This window comes from Salmo salar, chromosome ssa02, assembly GCF_905237065.1.
Source record: "Salmo salar chromosome ssa02, Ssal_v3.1, whole genome shotgun sequence".
Taxonomy (NCBI): Eukaryota; Metazoa; Chordata; class Actinopteri; order Salmoniformes; family Salmonidae; genus Salmo; species Salmo salar.
In genome coordinates this window covers 24710963-24729371 of record NC_059443.1, presented here as the reverse complement: position 1 = coordinate 24729371, position 18409 = coordinate 24710963, and the positions used below count along the sequence as shown (strand labels likewise).

Sequence of the window (18409 nt, the reverse complement as noted above, 5' to 3'; positions counted from 1 at the left end):
GGAAAACATCAACTCAAATTGTACCTTTTGTAATGACCACCCAGAAACACTGTTGCATCTTTGTTAGCATTGTATTCATGTAAGGAAACTGTGGCAAGACATCAGTAGATTTATAATTGAACACATTTATGAAGATTCTACACTATTGTGGAGAAATGTACTGCTTGGATTCTTTATCTACAATAGAAATAAGCTGAAACATTTTTATGTAATTCATTTCATTATTCTTTTGGCCAAATGTCATATTCACAAATGTAAATTTACAAACAAAACACCACATTTTCTTACCTTACAAAAATAAATTGAACTATATTTTAAGACAATTAAATACTCTACTAACAAAAAAGCTGTTAGAATTATAAGTGTATGTATGTCCCTTAATTAAGTTCCTTGTGTAATGTGATGTTGTACCCCCTAGCCCAATTGTCCATTGTATATTATTCATATATACTTGTGTTCCCCATGTACTTTCTGTATTGATTTGTTGTTAAGAAAAAAAGAAAAGAAAAGAAGATAACCATGCGGTATGGATGATGTGACGCAATCGTGGGGCCTCTGGAGGCACGTAGAGGCCAAATTGAGCTCTTTACCGCATCGCTGTGCGACTCTCAAATTATATAACAATATGGCGGGTTCCGTATAGCTCCGCATTGACATGATTGGTTGACGGTAGGTGAGGGCGGGAGGTCCTGTATAAACACAAACTCACTTCCTTCACAACAGCTCTGCGAAACATGAATACCCTAATTTCTGCAGAGGCTATATCATGGTAAAGGCTGCACAGCCAATTCGAACAGAAGATTTACCATGCAGCGCCTTTAAGGCTAAGCAGTGAATGAATGCATCTCAGGAAAAACTACAAGTCCCATTCTGCAACCAGGTTTGTGTATGACGCCATGATCTCTGCAGCTCGTTTGTGTTGGCTTTGTGCGAAGTGAGAAACGACGCGGAGATGTCTGGGCTAAAGAAACCAACATAGGTAACGTTATAGATGTACACTTAGTGGTGCGATCATATGGGCAGTCATGCGGCGATACAAAGGACGCTTGTCTGTAGTGCTGAGTGTTGCAAATGTTTTAAATCCACGCAATATAGGCCATTTGTATGACTTTCATCAATGCCGTTTCTGAGCTGTCCAGTAGCCTAGCAGCAAGACATCCGAATAATTAAAGATGATGGATGGACACCAGTTAGTTGTGAGCAATAACGTTCCTCATCATTATTTGGCTTGTTTAGTCGGCCCGTCATTTGCGCAGCAGTAAAGGACCCCTGGTTGTCGGCTTGTTGGTTTTCTGTTCTAGCGCAGTGTAAAATACCATCCTTGTAGCCTATTACCCACCCCTCTTTGAGAGCATCTTTGTCATACAAATATAGTGTCTATTCATTTGCCTGCTAGCTGTCGATAAAGGCAGCAGCATGTAATGATTCCCATGGAATCAGACCCAATAGGCTTAGCTTGGGGTGGCCCTTTTAAGGGCGTATACTCTCTTATAAGAAAGTGTCGGTTGCTTTACATGCATACAATGTTTCGGTGTCTTTTTTCTTTTTTTTTATAAATACATTTGAACGTCTCTTTTGGCCAGTGTTTTAGTGTGCAGTGTGCGCTTCACTGTTTTCCACACCATTGTGTTTTACCTTAATACAGATTTAGTGTGTGTGTGTGTGTGTGTGTGTGTGTGTGTGTGTGTGTGTGTGTTCAACTTGTCAGTCTTCTGCAGGGAATGCGTTTTACAGACATGGTTGAACCTCCAGTCGTGGAGGCAGGAACCAAGTTGGTCATGGAGCGCTTGACACAGCCAGTGGAGACAGTTGAACAAACAGTAGAAGTCGAGGAACAACCAATACTTACAGGTGAACAACACGTGAAAACTGATGAACAACCAATGGAGACAGGGTTACAACCAGCGGCAACTGAAGAACAACCAATGAGTGAACTGCTACCTGCCACAGTAGAAGAGGCTTTGGAGTGTGTCTCAGACCCCACTGCTTCTACGGAGATAATACTTGAACTATCCGCTGTCCCTCTAGAGTCTGCTGCTCCTGAAGAGTGGGAACTGGGCCAACCTGAGGATGCGCAGAAGGAGACGCATGTGGATGACGTGGCCGCTAGTGACAGAAAAAATATTCCCCCCAAGAAGAACAGAATGGAGCCACTCAAGATGGACATGTCCAGGCCACCAAAAATGGTGACGCCTCTCACATGTGAGTATTGAACTTCTCTGATTGTCTGCTGTGATTGGTTACCATGTAATACATTTTTGTATTTATCTTTCAAGGCTTTAGTATTGCAGACATCTCATAATGTTCCCTGTAGTGTTTTTAGGCGTTTTATTTGTAGTTATTTCATAAGCAGTTTTAAGCTATTACTACAGTTCACACATTTTTTTTGCTCTTCTAATAACCTCCATTGTGTGTTTAATATAGGTTTGAAGCTGGGAGATACAAGTATTCTGTCCTCTAATCCCCTCTCCTTCCCCCTAGCTTCCCAGATCTCTCTGCAGTGCCTGGAGTGTCACATCATCTTCAGCGACCACAAGAGCAAAGAGCGTCACCTCAAGCAGAGTCACCCGGCAGAGTACGAGCAGTGCATGCTGGGGGATGCCCTGTTTGCCTGCTACGTCTGTGACCGCCAATTCACTAACTCCAGTGACCTCATGCTTCATCAGCGTGCACACACGGAAAAGACGCCCTTCAAGTGCCCCATCTGTGGTGAGGCCTTCAGCCGCTCCTCTGAGCTCACCCTCCATAAGAAGCATCACTTCGGTCTGTACGGATACACCTGCTCAGACTGTGGAAAACCCTGCAAGACACTCACCTTACTGAAGTATCACCGCCGCACGCACACAGGGGAGAGGCCCTATGTCTGTAAGGAGTGTGGCAAGAGGTTTAGCATGTCCAAGGCCCTCCAGAAACACGCACTAGCGCATTCGCCGGAAGGAATGAAAGGAGAATGTGGAGGGATCGCACCACTGACGAAGGCACAGCTAAAGAAGAATAGTGGTGAGTACTGAAAAACATGTTTGTTTTCATGTCATACAACTACTGTGCTATACTGGGATGTGCAGTAAAACACTAGTGATATACAGTGCTAAAGCTAGTGATTCTATGCAGAACCAAACTTTTTTGTTAGTGACAAATGACAACCTCACTTTTTACACCAAGATGTAAACTTTTATCTTTATTTTTTTGTATCTAGGCACTGCAGTGGTAAAATTGTCCTGCTCCGTGTGCAAGGCAACCTTCAAGACTGCCAAGACACGGCTGCATCACATGAAACACAAGCACAACCTGTGTGTTACAGCACCCAGCAGCAGCATCACACTAGCTGGCCAACAGGTGAAGCCAGGTCAGCCCATCATAACCCAGGCTCCTATGGGCCAGCCAACCTTTCTCCACATGGAACCCCTTGGGCCCTTCCAGCAGGTGGACAACATAGACACTGAACAAATCCGGAAACTAATCGAGTCTTTGGGGAACGTGCGCAAAGTGAACCAGGTGGTGATACTGGGACAGGTACCGCCACACGGTCAACCATTGGCTCTACAGCGGCTACAGGGAAAGAGAGAGCATTTGCAACTCCGTTTTACTCAACCACAGTTTATAGAGCTGAAAAAGACTGGGGGTGGAGAGACTAAGTCAATGGGACTGGAACAGGCAAAGCCACAATGTCAATCGCTGGAACCAATTATTACATTGGAACCTGTAATATTAGATGGACAAATGGAGACCCCATTACTTTCACACACACAGGAAGTTGCATACGCTGAGCATGCTGGATTAACACAAACACAGATGATTCCTCAGCAGTTACTTGGTCAGACAGTTGAAGTGAACACTATGATTCAGACTGTATCAGTGGAACAGGTGTTCTGTCATAGTGAAACAGTTGAGCTCAGGGAAACGACTGAACAAAGTCAAACGGTTGTGTTGGAAGTCACTCCCTCACTGATACCAACTCTGGAATTGGAACAGACTCAAACCGATCAACAAGGACTTATGTCTGCTTCCTCACTACCAACATTTCTATTTGAACGGACTTCTGGACAGAATCAAAGGGTTCAGGAGGGAAATATCTCTGTCCCGTCGCTCATACCAACAGTTGAGTTAAAGCTGACGCCATTAAAAACTGATCAGCAGGAAGAACTCTCCACTTCCTCATTGGTACCAACAGTTAAGTTTGCACAAACTCCTCCTGGACAAACAAGCCAGGTAGGAGAGACGGCCACACAGATGGAAACATTACAGTTAGATAAGATCTATTCCAGTATTGGACTGACACAACAGACAGAAATAGGACAGCGAAGATCAGTTGAGAAACCTCTTCTAGGAAACACAGAGAATGACCAGCCGCACATTTTGGAAAAGCCTTGTGAAGGAAATAAACAGACAGCACAAGAGCAGTTGCAGACACTGATAGATAAGTCTGCTTCTAACAACGCACTGAACAGCAGAGAGATACAACCTCGTACTCAGACGTCAGAAATATTCCCTCCGCCGTCAGAGACAAAGGCGCCACAGAGTTCACAACTGCCTGTGCATTTGATGTCAGTACAAGAATTTGTAAAAGTGAGGAAGAGAAAGCAGCCGAAGAACTCTATAATGCAAGGAAATATGCAACAGCAGACGGTTGAGTTGAAAGAGAAGCCTGCTAAACGACCAAGAGCAACGAAATCTCATCTTGTCGTGAAGTTTGGTCCTAAAGAGAAAGAAAAGCCTAAAAACCAGAAGAAGCTTCCACAACCATCTAAGCTGCTTCAGAAAGGAGACCAGATTCAGGATATGAACCAAATGTCTCTCACAACTCTACCTGAAAATAAATTGTCCTTAAAGGTTGGTAAAGGAAAAAAGGTCAAGAAGAAAAACAATATTTCCAAGTCAAAAATCAAATCCCCATCTATATTGTGTGACCCACATGTGCAGCAAGTCTTGCAGGTAGACGAGCAGGTGCATCAAGTGAAGCCGAGGAAGAAAGTAAAAAAGCAAAAATATGTAATTAGTGAGACTTCTGAGCAGATTTGCGCTGAGCCGATTAGCGAGCAAGAGGTGATCGCTCCACCCAAGCCAAAAAAGAAAAAGCAGCAGGAGGACCAGCCTAAGAAAACAAAGGGCCAAAAGCTGTCAAAAACAGGGAGAAAGAAAAAGAAACCGACTGTGGAAGCAAGCCCAATATCAGAACATATGCCCGACCCTGAAATAAAGCAACAGTCCCTACTCCTACTGAAGGGTCACAAACAGCCCCAATTGAAAGTTTACAAATTAGATGCCTCAAAAGCCCCCCAAGGTCAAACAGATCTCCACCAAGACACCCATCCCATCCATAAGAAGAAAGGGCCAAAAAGCAAGCAACTAAAAATGCTAGCTGCTGGAGGGAAAAGAAGAGTAGGGAGACCCAAAAAGAACCACACAGCGCTCTCTGTGTTGGCTCCTTTAAAGACTACGTCTCATTCTTCTGACACATCTCCGACCAATCCAAAGACCAGCAGGAAACGTAAGGCCCAAAAAGTGGAGACAGAGGGGATCATCAGTGGCTCTCATTCCCGGCGAGCCCTTGAATGTAAGGACTGTGGAGAGAGGTTCTCTGACGTCTCGTCCCTCCAGGAGCACAAGGCAGCCCTGCATGCAGTGGAGAGCCCTGGTCTCACCTACACTAACGGCAACGTCTTTGAGGGTGTTTCTGGGTCAGATCTAGGCCAGCCTCCACTAAAGGTGACTGAAGAGGTCATTGAAAATTCATTGTGTCAAAACACGTTTGGAATGCAGGTAGCATCTGACTGGGATGTGGAGATGGGAGAGATGGGGTTGGGAGAAAGAGGGGAGCGAGTCTCTTTCCCAGCCCTAAACCCTTCCCCCTCTCTGCCTCTGGCTGCTGCGCTTGTTGAAGGTGGACAGAAGGAAAGGAAGAACAACATTAATAAAACTACAGAGGGGGTGGAATCATTTTCTCGTATGGCTCCAAATTCAAATCCATCTTGCACCCCTCCACAAGTTCAATTCCCTTGTCTGTCCAAATCTGACAAGGTCCAACCCCCGCTGTTCGAGAGTCTTTCTCCTCCTCACCTCACACCCATAGCCCCCCTCCACAGTTGTCACCAAACGGAGGACACTAAGTCAGAGAGTCAGGGCAATATGAATGACACTGCTGATGCTCTCATACCTGCTGTTTCTGGATTTGAGCACCTAGGGCATATTGAGGATGAAATTAAAGAGGAGTTACTACTTGAGGTGGATTTGGTCACTGTTGGGGATGGGGACCAGAATGAGGGGGAACACCAGAGCTCACCTCATGAAGACAGTTCACCAAATGAGGGATCCAGCCTTCATGAAAACAACCACACTCATGCACTACCTGCACATGCTCTGATTGAAAATGTGAATAGAACTGTAACAACACAAAATGTACAGACCGAATCCTGCCCCTCTGACCCGCTGGAGATCAAGCAAGAAGAGGAGGAGATTATGGTGCAGAGGAGAGAAGTGGAAAAGAGGGGAGTGGGAAGAAAGAATTACACCAGGGGCAGGAGAAGAGGAGTTGGCCGTGGGAGGAGAGGTTCAGCCACAAGGAAGGGTCTAGGAGGACAGGGCATGAGAGAAATGGAACCAGAGAAGGAAGCGGATGAATGTCAGGTAGTCTACCAGCTGTATTCACTCAATAATGATACTGAAATCAAGGATGAAGCAGATGTCACTACTCTCCATCCTGGTCAGTCATCTCCCATCAGTTTACAGACCGAGATCAGATCTATCTCTGAGCAAAACATGCTAACAGCTCCATGTCCATCTGGATCCTGCATCTCACCACTTGAGGAGGACCCTGAGGACCAGGTAGTGTTTGAGCTAGAGTCAGTCACCACCAGTGTAGTGGAGGTGTTGAAGACTGAAGATGGGATGGTGATGAAGGGCGTAGCAGGGGACCAGGACGGCAGGGACACTGGCCAATCCCCAGGCATCATACTGGAGAGGTTCCTCACCTCAAGGCAGAGCGAGGCAGCAGTGGGGGAGAATGGAGTGGTGCTCATGGCAGACTTGAGAGGTCAGGAGGTCAAGGTGGAGGAGAACACCTCCGATTTGGTTCCTGTGCCACACACCTCTCATGCCAGACACACAGTGGAGCAGAGGGGGGTCAGGATGTATCTCGTGAAGCAGGAAAACAACCTGGTTTTGAATGATCCCCAGGTTAGTCAAGGTCAATCCCAATTGAATGTGGAGCAGAGCAGTACCAGGCAGTGCATATTCTACCCAGTGAAGGAGGAGAGGGAGCTTCTGGAGGAGCCGTCTCAAAGTGAGCAGGAGGTAACAGCGCTGGTGGAGCCTGGAGAGGCCGGACTCAACCATCCAGTGGCGACTCTATCCACTACCAACCCTGCAGTAGAGGAGTATGAGGTGAACAGGAGCACAGCAAAGTTTGGATCTGAGATGAATGAGTATGGAGAAGGTAAGATCTCAACATGAGTCATGTGTTGTAGCAATGTACATTTTCATAAGCAATAGTGAAGATGGTTACATCTAAGTGGTGTTTCTTTTTTCCAGGTGACCTGGACTTTGAGCAGCAAGACACTGAGGAGCTTGTTGATTTCCTACTTCAGAATTCTGACGAAGTGGAGTCAGAGGTTGTTGAATGTTCTGACCCACAGCCTGACCCTGAGGCTGTAGTTATGGCCTGTTACCATGACAGCCAAAGCCATGCCTCACTGCATTCAAATGATATACCATACAAGTAAGTATTGTAATTTGCCTTTTACTCATCATGAATACACTGTACAATTTAATTTTAATGTTTCTACTTTGTCATGTACTGTATGTATCCTTAAGGTCATGTCAGTTTTTATGTAAATTGTTGCCCTCTCTCAGCTTGCCAGCCACAGAAAGCCAGGCTCATTCAGGATCTATGGGAGGGTCCCAGACAGGAACTGGCTACAGGAAACCAATTGATTACTTCTCCAAATATTTTGGTTGGGATGCTTGGGCTGAGATTGCCCGGTGCACAAATAAAGTGTCCCATCTATCGAACCCAGTGACAGCAAAAGAGGTGGCCCAGTTTGTCGGAATCCACATTGCCATGGGAACATTGAAGGTATATAAATGAAAGTATTGGCGTATAATCTGAATCTTATTCCTATGGCGTCTAGTTTTATTGCATTGTCATCCTTACTACACTGAATGGGACATGTAAAAAAACTAAGTAGTTAGGCCTAGTGGGTCAAACTCATGCTAATTTCTGCACTTTTGAATGTCTACGGTCATTCTTATGCGCATACTTTATAATGCTGCATAAACTAACATTGTCTTCAACGTCTTTCTCCCTTTCTCTTCTCCTAGTTCCCCAGTCTCAAGCTCTACTGGCAGGACTTCACCAGGGTGCCTCTGGTTGCTGACACCATGTCTGCCTCCCGCTTCTCCCAACTCGCCTGCAAACTGCAACTGGCATCTCCAGCGCCAGCAGGGGATCCCATGGACACCCAGGAAGCTGGACACAGTGGTAATCCAGACGGGCCTAAGGACACTACACGCAATCCACTCAGAGCTTTACACACCCCAGCTAACCCTACAGTTGGCACAACTAGAGGTGAACTGGATGGCAGCGGCCACACACTTACACGCGGCCACAGTCAAATACAAGCTCTCAGCTCCAAGTCTGTGTCTGCAAAATCCACAATCCCGCACAGCATTTGGCAGAGGTGTGGGGACATACCACATCCAGCCAGGACTGTTTTAGTTTTAAAACTGACCCCCTTTGGAGGGTTAGACCGTTAATGGACCACGTTCGGGCTGGATACCTGATGCTGAGAAGGGAGGGTGACCATGGAGTCGATCAATACCCTCTCCCTTTGACATGTAGAGCGGTCAACAACAAGCGGCCCTCCTTGCACAGCACTGTCTTAGTTAGATCTGACGGTCTGATCATAGATTTCAACCTTAGTCTGGATCTCTCCAACAAAGAGGCCACTGTTGAGAAAATGGTGCCCAGAGATGGGATGGTGTATCTCTGCAAGCAGGAGCTCTCTACCCCTGCCATGTTGGAGCACCTCCTTGGGTCTGGGGTGCATGGTGCGGGCAAGGTGGGAGGAGCCAAAGGACAGATGGGTGATGAGTTTGTTAGCTCTGACGGGCGGCTGATGCTACACAGGTACCATCTCGGCTTCATCCTCTCTACTGTAGGGAAGGCCCAGCAGAACATGGCATCGCTTGTCGACAGCTTCGAGAAGGCCCAAAAGGCAGCCAGCCTCAATAGAGACTTACTGAATCTCTACCATTCCCCACTCTCAGCCTCAGCACCATCTAGCTGGCCACAGGCCGTTCTGTGGTACCTTGCCGATCTGGCTCTGGTAAACTCATGGATGCAGTACAGGCAGGATCATGTTCCTCTTCCTGAGCCTCTGAACCTCATGGCATTCAGGCTAGAGGTCTCCAAGGCCTTGATCCTCTCCAGTGGCTCAGACACCCAGGACGCAGCACCTCCGCACCCCCCTCCTCAGAAATTACACTCCCCGGGCACAGCCCCAGATCCTGGCCTGTTACAGGATAGTCCTCTCCCTGACGTGTCCACGCGGTACGACGGTTCGGGCCACTGGCCGGAGCAGCTTGGGGAGGGACAAGGTGGCAGGTGCCGCTTCGGAGGCTGTGAGCGACTGTCTCGAGTACGATGCCTCAAGTGTTGCGTGTTTCTTTGCATCTCTCATAACCACAACTGCTTCTTGAATTTCCACAGTCAAGAGAGTTTTTGAAGCTGATAAGATTTTCTGTTTTTCTTAAGTGGTGCATGTTTTATTTAATGCTATGTTTAGCTTTTTAAAAATGTTTTTTATTTTAGGTTAGAAGCTCTGATTTCATATTTTCTCCCCCTACACCATAGTTTTTGACTACTTCTCTCTTTTCAGTGTGAGCTTCAGTCATTTAGATTTTACATTTACGTCATTTAGCAGACGCTCTTATCCAGAGCGACTTACAAATTGGTGCATTCACCTTATGATATCCAGTGGAACAACCACTTTACAATAGTCCTGTGCAGCAAATTAGGAACTTGGTCCCTTTTTAGATTACTGTGTAAATGTAATCTTGATGTATGCAATGGCTTTTGTTGTATGAATTTGCCTACAAAAGAAAATGTGAATGGAGAATTAATGATAACCATAATGTCAATGTCTCTGAAACCAAGTGAAAATACATTTGAAGATGTTTTTGAAATTCTCATTTCAAAATAGTGCTGCATTTTTTTTTTTCTTCTTCTGAACCTCATTTTGTTTACATGCCAATAAGCTTTTGCATGTGTTTTTGGCGTTCCTTGTAAATTGAATAATTGAGTTATTTAATACTGTTGGCGCAAATACATGTACGTTTTCTAACAGTTTGGGTTGTGAATTGTATTGGTCTGCCTGCTGCTCAATGTACATTATTCACCGGAGTTATTCATCTAGTCTTTAGCTACAAACAGCAAATGAATTCGATGGACAAAATCAACCGCACCCAAGCATAGACAAACACGTGACTATGCATTTGCTCACGTTTAGGGAAAAAGAGCAGAGAAGCGTTCAATATGGATTTTTTTTTTTTGAAGACCCAAATATTGCCCTTGTCACGTGACAAGGGTCAATTCAATTTCCACATTCACTTCACTGTACTGGAAGCGGTTTGAGGTAAGTGGCTAACTGCTTGTTCGCTTGTGTACAATTCAGGTTTAGCTGTAACGTTCGCTAATTAGCTAATATCGTTTAAGACGTATGCCTACATATTTACCATGTTGTTATGGTGGGGCAGTTGGTTTCCGTTAACTAAACATATCCGTAATATGCTAAATTCCTATTTCTCCGTTTGAATTGTTAGCCTGCCAGCTAATGTAGCTAGCTAGGTTATGTTATTCGAACTTGGTGGCGTTAGCTCAGCAAACCATTGAGGGAGAAGACTAAGGTAAATACACAGCTGACTGTTAAACCGTCTAGCAAGAACCTAAAACGGACCCCTAACCATTATTTTTTTAAATTTTTTAAAAATAAATTCTTAACGGGAATATCGGTTTGGGTATCATGCGTGTCTGTGTAGCCTTTAGCTAACAGGAGTTTCGCCAAGTCATATTTAGACAACTAATTTAGTATAAATGTAACATGTGTATCGTCATAGGCATACTGTATACATCTAGCCAAAGTACAACTACCGTTGCTTCACTTCGTGAAAATTATAAGTTGTTTCTGTGGAATCTCGCAATCCTTCTAATGACTGACTTGCGGTAGCTAACTACCGTTAGCTGATATGGGCATCCTTATTACCGCTAGCTAACTTTAGGGCCTTGTTGGTTTGGGAGCCTATTTCAGCTAACGTTAGCGTCTTGAGCTGCTAGCTGTGCATGTTTTAACGTTATCTTGTGTTTACCTTAGTGCAAACACATTTTAAAGCTAACAAATCAATTCATTGCGGGCACTTAGCTAGCTGTAGTTCATTAACGTTAGCTAACAGCTGGCTATGTAGGTAACTACTCAAAAACTTAGTTCGCAACTAACATCGAGTTAGCTGGCCAGCCATAAAGTCAGTGAACCCTTTTCCTTTTTAGCACTCAGTCCAAATAAGGGGGATTTAATTGAGATACGCCTGTGCACAATACTTAGTTCTTGAAAATGTCTGTCATAACTTGTTATCTAGCTTGCAATGTGAGGATAACTATTAGCTATATTAAAGCCGATATGGCTACATTACATATTCATTTACCTCCCTGGTTGGCTAACTCTACCATCCCTTATGTTTAAACTTTTCAGGACATCCAGTCTCCCACGATGGACTCAGACATACTGAATATTGAGGAAATAGTGATGGGGAAGGGGCCACCAGATCCCCCTGCAGAACTGACCACTGAGAAACCAGCAGAACACTACAAACCCATTGCCTCCTTCAAAGCACCACCTCCACCCACCATTCAACCATGTGAGTTGGGTGGCAGTTTATTTATTTTTGTTGAAATTTAATTAAAAAAAATATTTTTATTGTAGAAAAGTATACTTACAAGAAGTATACAAACAGACAATGATAACATGTTATGGGGTACAACAAATTACAGATTATACAAAGACCTTAACATGCACACATTGGGTGTCAGTTACTCTACTGTTTGAAGTTTTTGTAATGACTCACAGATAGGGCTGTTACGGTGACCGTATTACCGCCACACTGGCTGTCACGAGTCATGACTGCAGTCAAATTCCATGTAACTGTTTAGTCACCAAAGCCCCATACACTACCCACCATTGCGACCTGTATGCTCTCGTTGGTTGACCCTCGCTTCATACTCGTCGCCAAACCCACTGGCTACAGGTTATCTACAAGTCTCTGCTAGGTAAAGCCCCGCCTTATCTCAGCTCACTGGTCACCATAGCAGCACCCACTCGTAGCATGCGCTCCAGCAGGTATATCTCATTGGTCACCCCCAAAGCCAATTCCTCCTTTGGCTGCCTTTCCTTCCAGTTCTCTGCTGCCAATGACTGGAACGAACTGCAAAAATGTCTGAAGCTGGAGACCCATATCTCCCTCACTAGCTTTAAGCACCAGCTGTCAGAGCAGCTCACAGATCACTGCACCTGTACACGGCCCATTTATCTACCTACCTCATCCCATACTGTATTTATTTATCTTGCTCCTTTGCACCCCAGTATCTCTACTTGCACATTCATCTTCAGCACATCTACCATTCCAGTGTTTTAATTGCTATATTGTAATTACTTCGCCACCATGGCCTATTTATTGCCTTAACTTACCTCATTTGCACTCACTGTATATAAACTTTTTGTTTTCTTCTGTTCTGCTGTATTATTGACTGTGTTTTGTTTATTCCATCTGTATGTGTCGAATTGCTAATCTTGGCCAGGTCGCAGTTGCAAATGAGAACTTGTTCTCAACTAGCCTACCTGGTTAAATAAAGGCGTTAAAAAAAAAGTCACTAATTGGCCTTCTCCTAGCTCTGATGCTGCTGATGGTCATTAGTAGCCAACCAAACCTGCTAACTGCATGCTACTCAGCACCCTATTGTCCCTCTTATCACTCTGACATCCATGCAAATGTTATCGAAAATTATCAAAATCTTCATGAGAGCTCATGTTGCGCAACATTTCTATAGGGTATGCAATTGTGTGAGAAAACAGAGTGATGGTCTCTATTTAAAAAGAGGATCCCATCAGCATTCTATATGCTAGGCCTACTGTATTTATTTCTCAACCTTTCTAATATTTAGCACATTGCTTCGCTTTACAACAGGAATATAGCCTACCTGGCTGGCATGAGAATGAACCACAGGGAAAGCATCCTCCGTTTGCTATTTAAGTGCCTAGATGACGTGTTTTTTTTCCCCCGCTGCCCCTGTCTTGAGACAGGTGCATGATAATGGTCCATTCTAAATCAAAACAAATTCCACACACATTATTTAGTATATGTAAAGACAAGATTAAATCAAGAATAGTCTGATTGGTGACAATATTAGCATATCACTTGTGAATGATACCCAGGTTAAGACAAACTACATGCTTGTTTTTGCAACTTTTCAAATCAGTCACAAACCTCATGTAGCCTACCCCATAGGCCTCAATGTTTTGATAAGGTTCGTATCACAACTAAAGTGGCCAAATAACTGCTTAAAATGAAGCACATTAATCCACTTTACAACAGGTGTAGAGCTTAACTGGCATAAATACACCGCGTGTAATATCCTATTTCATTCAGCTATGTTCAATTGTATTCGTCATACTATAAAATAACGCCATGGAATTCTAAGCAAATGTCTGCAAAATGAACTAGTGTAGACCACAGCCATATGGCATAGCCAGATCAGGGCCTAACATAAGCACAACTGAGTATGCTATTCTGTTCTTAAGAACTAGACTAGATTTTCTTCATATGTTTCTTTAGACCTGTCTAAGATAAATTGTGGTTTTGTGATATTACATGGATTTGCTGGACTTTTTTATTTTCATGCAGACCTTTGGAACATCTACATCAGTGGCTTGTAGGCTTAGAAGACAGATGCTAAATGTGTTTGTTAATTACTGAGACCTTTGGTTATTTGCTTGACAATCACCGTCTGACAAAATGTAATGACCGCCACAGCCCTACTCATAGACAAATACAGATATTCTTTGGTTTCAATTAAATCAATCTGGTAGGTAGGGAAGGCAATGCATTTTCAGTTGTCATATCGCTGACCCCCTCTTCTCACAGACCAGCATGAGAATCTGCAGTGCTTCCAGTGCTTCATCACCTTCTGTAACTCCAAAGCCAAGGAGAGGCACATGAAGAAGAGCCATCGTGAGGAGTACAAGCAGCAGCTCCAGCAGGTATGCTACTACACAACCTGCCTAACAATCAAAACACTTTCTAGAAAGTATTAACTACGGAAACCCTGTTTTTACCTTAAACAGTTTTCTGTCATATATAAAGCTTCAGACCAACATAATACTTATTTCCAGACTAGACCAGTGGGAATTTGCGCCCCCCCTCCCAATTTAGGAAATGCGTTCATAAATTGTATTTTCTTCCCAGGGAGATACTCTGTTCACTTGCTATGTGTGTGACCGTACCTTTCCGTCCTCGGAGGAGCTGACCCAGCACCAGGGCTCACACAACAAGGAGGACAAGCCCTTCAAGTGTCCCCACTGCCAGGAGAGCTTCCGCACCTTCTCTGAGGTGAGTGCAGAACAGTGACACAGGTTCTGAACCAATATATGTTTAGTGTAACACTGCTTGAATAGCTTGAAATGAACTCTCAAAGTGTCAGACTCGAGGTCTCGACATAATAAATAAATGTGTTTTTATTGTCCGATACACCAGATAGGTGAAGTGTTGTTTTACAGGGTCAGCCATAGTATGGAGCCCCTGGAGAAAATAAGGGTTAAGTGCCTTGCTCAAGGGAATATTGACAGTTTTCACCTTGTCTGCTCGGGTATTTGAATCGGCAACCTTTTACTTACTGGCCCAACACTCTAACCACTAGGCTACCTGCCACCCAGGCTACATTAACGCTTGCCCAGGGCAATCTTTTTTTCTTTTCTTCAAGCAAGCAGATTATAGATTTAAATTGTTCAAATGGACAAGTAAAAAAATCACTGTCAAACAGTTAGACTACTCTGATCAGACTTGGATAAAAGTGTCCTCCGGATGTGGTGTTCACTGTCCTCCCAATCTATGCAGAGTGCATCGGAGTGTAATTATTGTAGTCCTGTGTTGACAGATATGAGGGGTCTTTCAATCATGCACTCGCGAGATGCATTTTTTTTAGATCAAAGTGCACATTTGTTGATAGCTAGTTAGTAAGTTATTTGCCCAGTTATAACTCATTTTTGGTCAGCAATGAAAATCCTGGAAAAGTCATGGTGCGTACATCGCCTGTGCGTGTGTCAGTGGGCTGTTGCCATAGAGACATTTGCGCAGCAGGTAAAATAATGACATACAACAGACTAACTAATTGCCAATTCAAAACATTGTGTAGTTTGGCTGGTTCTCACTAGCTAACTGTTTAGCTATTAGCATGTGTTAATGTTCGATGTCCTAAAATAACTTTCCACTGCCATTCTTGTATAACTGCAAATGGCCGACAGTTCAGTTGATACGGGTGCGCAGTGGATGAAACCAATGCTGCCTACTCCGGTTGTAATACTGTCTCTCGAGCTCAAAATTGGATAGGATTCTCCTCTATTCAATACTGGCCATGAAATTCTGACCAAGTTTTTTAAAAAAAAACAAAAAAAAACACGTTTTTAGAATAGCCTAATTGACGAGTAACTCCTATGCTGTCAACATCTCCCCAGAACAATGAATATTTTAACCTTAAAAATAGTTAAACATCTTAGTTAGCTACTTCTCCCACCTTAGCCATTTGATCCCTGGTACATTGAGTGAGGGGAATTATTTTATAAAGATATCAAAAAGTATTTGGTTGTAATTGTAATATTGCAGGGTGGCAAACTATTCTCCTGGAGAGCTACTTCATAGTGCAGGCTTTTGCTCCAGCCCTGTTCGAACACACCACATTGTAAAACATCAGCTGCTAAACAGGACCTTGACTCTGGTGTGTTTGACCAGGGTTGGATCAACCCAGATGGAGGGTTGATTGACCGTATTTTATACAGTAGCCTTTTTATATCAGTGCAGTATTTTACTTTCTGGGGGGTTATGTGCCTTGCTCAAGGCCACTAGGAGGAGATGTGGTACATGGGATCAGAGACCAGCAGCCTTCTATTATCAATACCAGTGATAATACATTTGGTGGTTCCTTGCAACACAGTTTTCAGTCACCTTTTTGGCCCATGGTGTTAGTTAATGTCAATCACTGGACTCTTCCCTCAGCCTTGACTCACGTGTCTGTTCTCTCTCTGCCCCCCTCAGCTGACGACCCACAGGAGACAGGTCTGTCCAGAGAGGCAATTTGTGTGTAAGGACTGCAGTGAGACCTTCCGCAGCCCTGCCTTCCTTCGTACCCACCGCCTGGCCCAGCACCCCCGTCCAGAGGCAGAGGTGGAAGAGCCAGATGACCCTACCAAGACCCACCGCTGTGGGAAGTGCAACCGGGGCTTCGAGACAGAGTCTGAGCTAATAATGCACCAGGAGAACCACGCCGGTGACCAGCACTGCAACGGCAGCGCCTCGCCCGCCAAGAAGCGCGGACGGCCCTTTAAAGCCGAGGACTCAACAGTCGGAGGGAAGAAGAGAAAGAAGAAGGAAGAGGGCACAGAGGAGGCTGAGACTGGAAACAATGCCGAGGAGGCTGCAGCAGCTCCGGCTGAGACCAAGGGGAAAGCAGGAGGAGGCGGTGGCAGGCGGGGCCGTCCTAAAGCAGCAGCAGGCGAGGAGGCCAGAGAAGACCACAGTGAAGCCCCAGCAGAGGAGAAGAAACTCAAAGCGGCTCCCGCTTGCCCAAGCAACACCCCTGCCCTGAGTGTGAGCTCACGTTCCCTGCCCTGGCCCAGCTCCGCACCCACAAGAGGGAAAAGCACATCCCACGTAAGGCCCACCCCTGCGAGGAGTGTGAGGAGAGCTTTGCCCGTCCCGAGCAGCTAGAAGCCCACAAGAACCGGGCACACATCAAGGGGCGTTACGCCTGCCCTACCTGTGGCAAGAGCTTTGGCCGAGAGAGCAACCTGAAGGGCCACCAGCAGAGCAGCCACCCAGAGGAGGAGGAGAAGCAAGAGGTAGCGGGCCGCAGCAAGAGATAATTCAGAATGGGGAAGGGGCGATTTTCTGTAAAGTGATTGGGGAGGGGGGACGAAGAATCAAAGGGATTTTAAAGAATTTGAATTTGGTCAAGGGTTTTTGTTGGTTTGAGGTTGGGTGTGAAATTTAGATCCTAAGTTTGAGGTGTTTTTAGAATGTGAGGAATTTCTTGCAGGATTTTTAACAGGTGACCTGAGGCGTCCCACTGATTGTTCAGCATTTGCCATTTTTGGATTGTTAGGATGTTCAAGGCACACATCACACTTGGACTGACTGACTTACTAACCAAAAGATGTAAGCTGTTAAACCCATCTGTTATACACCTGTCTTATCTGGACTAAGAACAACAATTAATTAGTTTTGGGCATCATGTTTGTTCCCTTGGTTTTGATTAATATCTTTAAATGATTCTCATAATTGAGTTACTGTTTTTACATTATCTTTAGAGGTGTATGTAAAATGCTTTTCATGCTGTCTGACAAATGGAGCTTTTCTTGTTTTATGATTTTTATATTGCTAAGTATGTGTTCTGTAGTAGCAGATGAAATGCAACTACCGTGCATTTTATAAAACCTGTTGGGGATATTTACTTTTTGAAAGATTCTAGTGATAAGTGAACATGGATTGGAATGTTTGGGAGTTATATAACGTCTCTTAGAAATTGCATCTATTTATATACGGTTTCTGGTGCATTGTAATGCCACACTGTTTCAATTCTGATTAACTCCTAAATTATACTGCTATTTAATGCGCAGGGTATAAAAAATATCAATGCATTTATCCTCTTAAGTTCGTTTGGTTTAGGCCCAATGGTTCTTCTTTGGTGTCATGCATGGATTTTAACTTGTCATCCTAAACAATGGTTGTAATGAAGACTACTAGTCAGACTCAAATTAAGATAATCCTGCCACCAGCTACACCTTGTCACCTGTATTTTTGATTTGTTATACTTAATTTAAATGTCATAGATATTCTAATGAACTTTCCATAAAGGATTTGCTTAAAGTTTGGCATGATGAAGAAATGACCAGAGGCCTGAATGGACGTGTACTTGTTTTCAATATTCTCCCCATGTAACATGCCTGGACACTCTGCCAATATGTAATAAAGGTGCCCCAAGGGCTGCTACAGAATGACACATTTGTCTCTATGCCTTTCAATGTGTCCTTCATTACCCAACATTTTCTATTAATTGTGCTTTGTGATGTCACCTGCTATTGCCTAGCAGCTGTAA

The 18409-nt window shown here is 44.3% G+C and overlaps 1 protein-coding gene and 1 pseudogene across 4 annotated transcripts; both read left to right on the top strand.

The window, feature by feature from the left end:
• The first annotated feature begins 701 nt into the window (after window positions 1-701).
• On the top strand, window positions 702-10342 carry LOC106578191 (uncharacterized). Of its 3 annotated transcripts, XM_014156846.2 has the most exons (8): window positions 704-979; window positions 1709-1851; window positions 2029-2202; window positions 2482-3000; window positions 3197-7432; window positions 7528-7714; window positions 7849-8071; window positions 8317-10342. In XM_014156846.2, exons 2-8 carry the CDS (start codon window positions 1722-1724, stop codon window positions 8749-8751), a joined length of 5904 nt encoding a protein of 1967 aa, XP_014012321.2. In that variant the 5' UTR covers window positions 704-979; window positions 1709-1721; the 3' UTR covers window positions 8752-10342. The 3 variants fall into 3 exon arrangements, with proteins under 3 accessions (XP_014012314.2, XP_014012321.2, XP_014012304.2); XM_014156839.2 differs by having other exon boundaries at window positions 702-979; window positions 1719-2202; XM_014156829.2 differs by having other exon boundaries at window positions 1709-2202.
• Window positions 10343-10446: 104 nt separating this feature from the next.
• Window positions 10447-18313, top strand: LOC106578208 (zinc finger protein 574-like; annotated as a pseudogene). The gene is made up of 5 exons (XR_006765609.1): window positions 10447-10631; window positions 11742-11907; window positions 14188-14303; window positions 14509-14652; window positions 16351-18313. The product of XR_006765609.1 is annotated as a zinc finger protein 574-like (transcript).
• The last annotated feature ends 96 nt before the right edge of the window (window positions 18314-18409 follow it).